Source organism: Primulina huaijiensis, chromosome 6 (assembly GCF_012295235.1).
Source record: "Primulina huaijiensis isolate GDHJ02 chromosome 6, ASM1229523v2, whole genome shotgun sequence".
NCBI lineage: Eukaryota > Viridiplantae > Streptophyta > Magnoliopsida > Lamiales > Gesneriaceae > Primulina > Primulina huaijiensis.
In genome coordinates this window covers 22823698-22829246 of record NC_133311.1, presented here as the reverse complement: position 1 = coordinate 22829246, position 5549 = coordinate 22823698, and the positions used below count along the sequence as shown (strand labels likewise).

General features: G+C 31.8%; 1 protein-coding gene across 6 annotated transcripts; it reads right to left on the bottom strand.

The window, feature by feature from the left end:
- Positions 1-1337: 1337 nt before the first annotated feature.
- On the bottom strand, positions 1338-5187 carry LOC140978453 (uncharacterized). 6 transcript variants are annotated; one of them, XM_073443523.1, is made up of 8 exons: positions 4621-5187; positions 4006-4083; positions 3773-3915; positions 3302-3372; positions 3086-3181; positions 2008-2100; positions 1798-1897; positions 1338-1724 (listed from the first exon to the last, which is right to left on the bottom strand). In XM_073443523.1, exons 1-7 carry the CDS (start codon positions 5065-5067, stop codon positions 1815-1817), a joined length of 1011 nt encoding a protein of 336 aa, XP_073299624.1. In that variant the 5' UTR covers positions 5068-5187; the 3' UTR covers positions 1338-1724; positions 1798-1814. The 6 variants fall into 6 exon arrangements, with proteins under 6 accessions (XP_073299624.1, XP_073299622.1, XP_073299625.1 ...); XM_073443521.1 differs by having other exon boundaries at positions 1338-1701; XM_073443524.1 differs by having other exon boundaries at positions 1338-1673.
- Between the last annotated feature and the right edge of the window lie 362 nt (positions 5188-5549).

Here is a 5549-nt window from a genome sequence, read left to right as displayed (position 1 = left end):
AGTAAAAAATATTTAGCTTTATAAATAGACAAATTAGTATGAACTATTGTAAATTATTGAATTAATATATGATTTATCTAGAAATTCAGTTTTACATTTAATCTAAATTACTTTTAAGTCCAACTGTTTTATCATATTCAATTAGATAAACAATTTTATTTTAAAATTATTTTATTGATTAAATTTTCAAAAAATATTATTTAATTTAAAGAAATTATATTATGATAAATAAGTATCATAGTCTATGTATTAAGATATTAGAATTGTTAATTAATATATATAAATATATCTCAACAAATAAATTATATACTCAAATATAACATATTTATGAATATATGATAGAATACTATTATTTTTATTGATATAATAATAATAATAATAATAATTCATTCTTTAAAATTTTGATAGACCAAAAAATATATGATTTTTTAAAAAAATTTCTTTTGTTTTAATTAGTAACTGTTCCACTCATTTCATATAAAAAAAATCAATATAACGAAAAAAAAAGTTGGTATCCTCATTTGAACGTTATCTAAGATGATCTAAATTTTTTTTACATAATAATATTTAAAATTTAAATTTATTCACTATTATCATAATAGTTTTAAATAATTACTCAAAAGCTAATATTAATAATTAATTACAAAAAGTGAAATTCTAGTTTTAAAAAGATAAAACTTGCACAAAATTAACAGTGGAAAGCTATGCAATTCACAATTAAAGTAAAAAAAAAAATTTAAAGTTGGATAATCTTTTTATGGATAATATTATATTATAATTATCTTTCATGTCATCTTTTACGTATATTTTTATTTTTAATTGGAACTAGGCTTATTTTTTTAATCTATACATAGAATCACAATATTTGCTTTATTGATGCACACTACTTTAAGAAATAGTGGAAATTAAGAAAGAGAGAGCATCATAACAATTAACTTTGGGCTTTTTATTTTTATACGTTAAAAATACATTAAAAAATATCAATCTTTTAAATATTATTAAAACCGTTAAAATATAATTAACTTTGGCCTTTTTTTCCTCCCCACTTGTTTTCATAAAATTTGATTCGAACTCGAGCTAATGGACTAAGGAGCTAAATTCTTGTGTGTTATTTATAGGCTCTGTATGTCATTTTCAGTGTCAACCTGTAAAGAAAGTTGATCAAACCATAATTTTATCGGTGTATGCGAGAAAATTTGTACCGGACAGAAGGGATGCATGGTCGAAGCAACCGTGCATGTGTCCGTCAAAGTATCAAGCCTACTGGTGCACACACGAATCGAGTCCGAGTCGTATGCCATTCGAGTTAGAGTTGTATAATATACTATTGCAATATGTTCAATCGAGTAGTAAATTTCGAACACCAACTCCATAAAATTGCATATCAAGTGACTTAATCTCGAGCTCAACAAGTTCGTTTTATTTTAGCATCAATCAAGCTGGAGGTTGAGATTTACAACAATGCCTACTGCCATCAAACTTTGTTTAAAAGGTAATCGATTTGTCAGATAATTTCACTCAACTCTACAACAAAGTTACTACCACCAAGATAAAACTAACTGCATTTCGCTTATAGAAACTTTTATGACGTTTTATGATGCAATGTTGCTCCAGTGTTTCAATACTGTGCAATATGTGGTATACATCTCTGTCTCACTTGTCTGCTCATAATACTGGCACAAGAAGCAGCCTTTTAAGATTCTGTAATAGAAATTAACAAGAGACTGTTTCTATGTTGGGAGCATGGAGACGTTACACTTATATGGAATCTGAAGTGGCAAAATTATTCCAGCTTACCATACCAGCAGGAGGAATCAGCATAAGAAGACTTGAAATTTAGGCACGTCGGTTCCAACGTTGAGATAGTTAACATCAACCACAACTTCCCCAAAATCATCTACCACAAAATATAAAATATATATTATGCCTTTTTTAATTAATTTCAAGAAATGGTGAGGAGGTGATGAACGTTTGTATAGTTTCACAGAACCACTAAATGAAATCTACCTTCATAGAGTGTCCTAGCAATTTGAACATAATCGGGTATGAGATCTTGGTATATGATTCCCTCAGGATGTGCATCTAATACAACTAGGACTCCTTCAATGAGAATATATGAAAAAAAGGAGTATATCAGCCAATTATTTAAATTTAAAGTAGATATAAGATAATGTTTTCAATAAGTTTCCTTTCACAACAGAATCCAGAGTCCAGACACCCAACACAAAAGTAATAATTCCAGTTAGGGTTAGTTTGATAAAAAAAAAAAAAGTGCTTGGCTTTAAAAAAACAATTTTTAAGCAAAATTTTCGAGTGTGTTTATTTTAATACATAATTAATTTGGATTAAATAGTGGAAATAGTTATTTATATTTTAAAAAGAGACGAAATTTAAACTCTAGCAGCCACATTTTATGACTTCTTTTTAAAAGAGTAGTCTCTTGTGATACGGAGACGAGTCAACCCGGTCCATATATACAATGAAAAATAATATTTTTGACAAAAAAAGTAATATTTTTCATGAGTCGGGTTGGAGATCCGTCTCACAAAACTGACATGTGATACGGTCTTATAGGAGTTTTTTTAAAAAAATAACCTTCTTTATCCAAACAATACCATCTATTATAAAATCGGAAAACATGTTTTTTTAATGAAGGTTTCTCTAACCAAGCTCACTAGGCATTTTACTGTCGAAAAAAATGAAAGGCAAGATCGGTTTCAAACTACTTGCATCCATGGAAATCTTCAAATGAAGAAGAAAAATCTCTTGATGCCATAAAGTTATGAGCAAATCTTCAGTTCAAATAAGCTCGTTGCAGTTTTCTTTTTGTATACTGATAAAAGTCATACGTAAGGATACATAATGTTGTGTTCCATCATTTACTCAAGTTCCTCAACAAAAATGTTTTGCAGTAGCATGAATTATGAATCTGAATCATTGCGTGTTTACCGTACAAAAAACATCATTTTAAAGAATAATTCTCAAATCAATGTTAATACTTGGTCAAAAAATAAAATAAAATAAAATAAATAAAAGCATCTGCTAATTGAATATTTTTTGCAAAATAACAAACAAGGAGTGATACCTGGTGCCAGCCATGCTTTTGTGGAATTACTTGGCAATGGAGCCAGCCACAAAATATTTCTTAGATTCATTGAATCATCATAAGCAACATGAGACCCTGAGAATGCTCACTATCACAGTTAGCAGAATCAAATATTCTTCCTCAAATTCCACAGCATCGTCCTTTTTTATGTTTTATTTATAAATTTTAAAGAATTTTAATTTCACCCAAACTTACCAACTTGGCAATAGCCCATATTGAATGGAAAAACTTCTTTGTCATATGCAGGATATTCTCTCGCATGAAATCTGCAAATATTTGCATTTAGGACCAGCGAATAAGCCACTAATTTAACAATATTCATGCATGCAATTTTTTGTAAGCATGACATCGTATCTTGCTTTCATATTAATATCATGTAACGTGAATTTCAGCTAAGTAACACTTGTGATTTTCTTAGAAGCCCAAATACAGGCTACAACCCTTGTGTCAGTATTTCTTTGTGAGCCTTCTTAAGTATTTCCAAAACCAAAACAATAATCTATTACGATTTCCGTCCCACCTGTGGGCACTATTACCAAAGATAATTCCAACTTCAGCAAACAAGAATGATACCACTGAAATTCTGAAATGTTTGGTTCTCAACCATCAAGACCGCGAGTTCACAGATTGCAAAATATATATATATTGTTCCATGTGCCAACTTACAGTATACCAAGCCTTCCAGAATCTGCAGCAAGGAAAAGGTGACCATGGAACAAGTCATAGCGACTCAAAGAAACATTCAACCCTACGCTAGGACCCCGCTCGACAATAATTTTGAACAAAAATTCAATGTAAGAATTCAACTCCTACAAAACAAAATAACAAACTACATTAACAAAGAAAAATGCAAAACAAGATTTTAAATGACCAAAAGCTATCAACACAATATTACATACTTCGTTTATAAAATGTCTCCCATAAGAAGTTCTGGTAAGTTCACACCGATCTTCATTCGATCCTTCAACATCAGGAACCTGTACCAATTAAACAATGATCCCTCTTATGGAGTTTTGTTCCAATTTTTATTAACATTCACACTTTGCAAGTAGCAGAACAGATCAATTAACAATGGGCCCTTTAAATTGCACTGCCACCTGAAAATTTCCTAAAAACATAAAAGTTCGCGCGCTAATTTCAGTTGTCATATACTCCTTAAGGCACCTTGAATACCTCATATGAAAGGCTTCAATAGCAAGATTCACCTATCACAAATTCACGATAATTTTAAGAACGCACACGATGTACCTCCCAAATTGCACTCATCATACATACTTTAAAGGAGGATAGAGGAGGAAACGAAAGGTTTGAGTGTATAAATCAATGAGAGAACAATACAAGTTCACAATTACCGGGGAAAAAATATCACCGTCTCTGCTACATAAGTCAAGAAATTATCGTGTCAAATGGTAAACATTTTCAATGGTGCTTGAATGAAATGTATGTGTGCACAGCTAAAATAGCAACCTTTAAGCACTAGTCTATGTTTAATGAGCAAAAAAAGGAACACTGACAGGGAGAATGGTTGGATCCAGAGCTCGTTGAATAGCCCCCGGGTCTGCGCCAGAGTCAACGGCGAGCCTAGCAAGCTCCAATACTGGCTCCGGCGGCGACAAAATCAGATAATCGATATCCTCTTCGCTCCGATTCGACGAAAAAATTGTCTTCGAACTCAGCGATCGCCTAGTTGATAGTGTTTCATTATAGGGAGGAAATGGCGCGAGGAATTTGAAGCATGACCAAATCTCTTGTGCAACCTGTGAGTTGACGGAATGAAACTTCTGTGGTGTGCTCAGTAGAGAAAGCAAGTCCGACACAGTGGCTTTGGGCTTAGATGGCGGAGAGAGAGCGTCAATATTAACGAGATTGAGACGGGTTTTGGTGAAGGAGGCGGCGGCGCCGGCGAGGGAGAGGGAGAAGATGAAGGCAAATCTGAGTGGGAGATACGTTGAGCTGCTCATTTTCCGAACCTCGGCACCGTCACCGTTACATCATCCCTTCCTCATCGTGGCTGCAGCCATATCCGTTGCCACCCCTCGGCTCCGCCGTAAATATTTTATATTATTAAAAATTTTTTTTTCAAAAAGTAACATTTAGAAATATAATTTAATATATACGCGGATTTCAAATCTAATCCTCCAAAGTCCAAACTTATGTATTACTTCAAGGTATTCACCTAAGAATATCATCTTACTTTTTCAATATTATAAGAAATATATTTACAAAAGATAATATTTATTTTAAAGATAGAGGATAATATTTAAGAAAGTTAAAAAATGTAATTTATTAAATATATAATCAATAAATCTTTTAATTTTATTATTCACATTGGTAAGTGACTGAGAAGTCCGATCTATCGTCGTAAGGCTCATCCCATCGATAAAAATAGAACAACTTGAGATAACATCCAAAAAAATTTATTGATAGTATATATTAGTGTATA

Excerpts from the sequence above, each read along its gene's own strand:
- LOC140978453 (XM_073443523.1), bottom strand. The coding sequence starts at position 5,067 with ATGAGCAGCTCAACGTATCTCCCACTCAGATTTGCCTTCATCTTCTCC. Across the intron at positions 3,373-3,772 it reads TCTGGAAGGCTTGGTATACT|ATTTCATGCGAGAGAATATC; the intron begins GTAAGTTGGCAC and ends AAATATTTGCAG. Across the intron at positions 3,182-3,301 it reads TATGGGCTATTGCCAAGTTG|GGTCTCATGTTGCTTATGAT; the intron begins GTAAGTTTGGGT and ends GAGCATTCTCAG.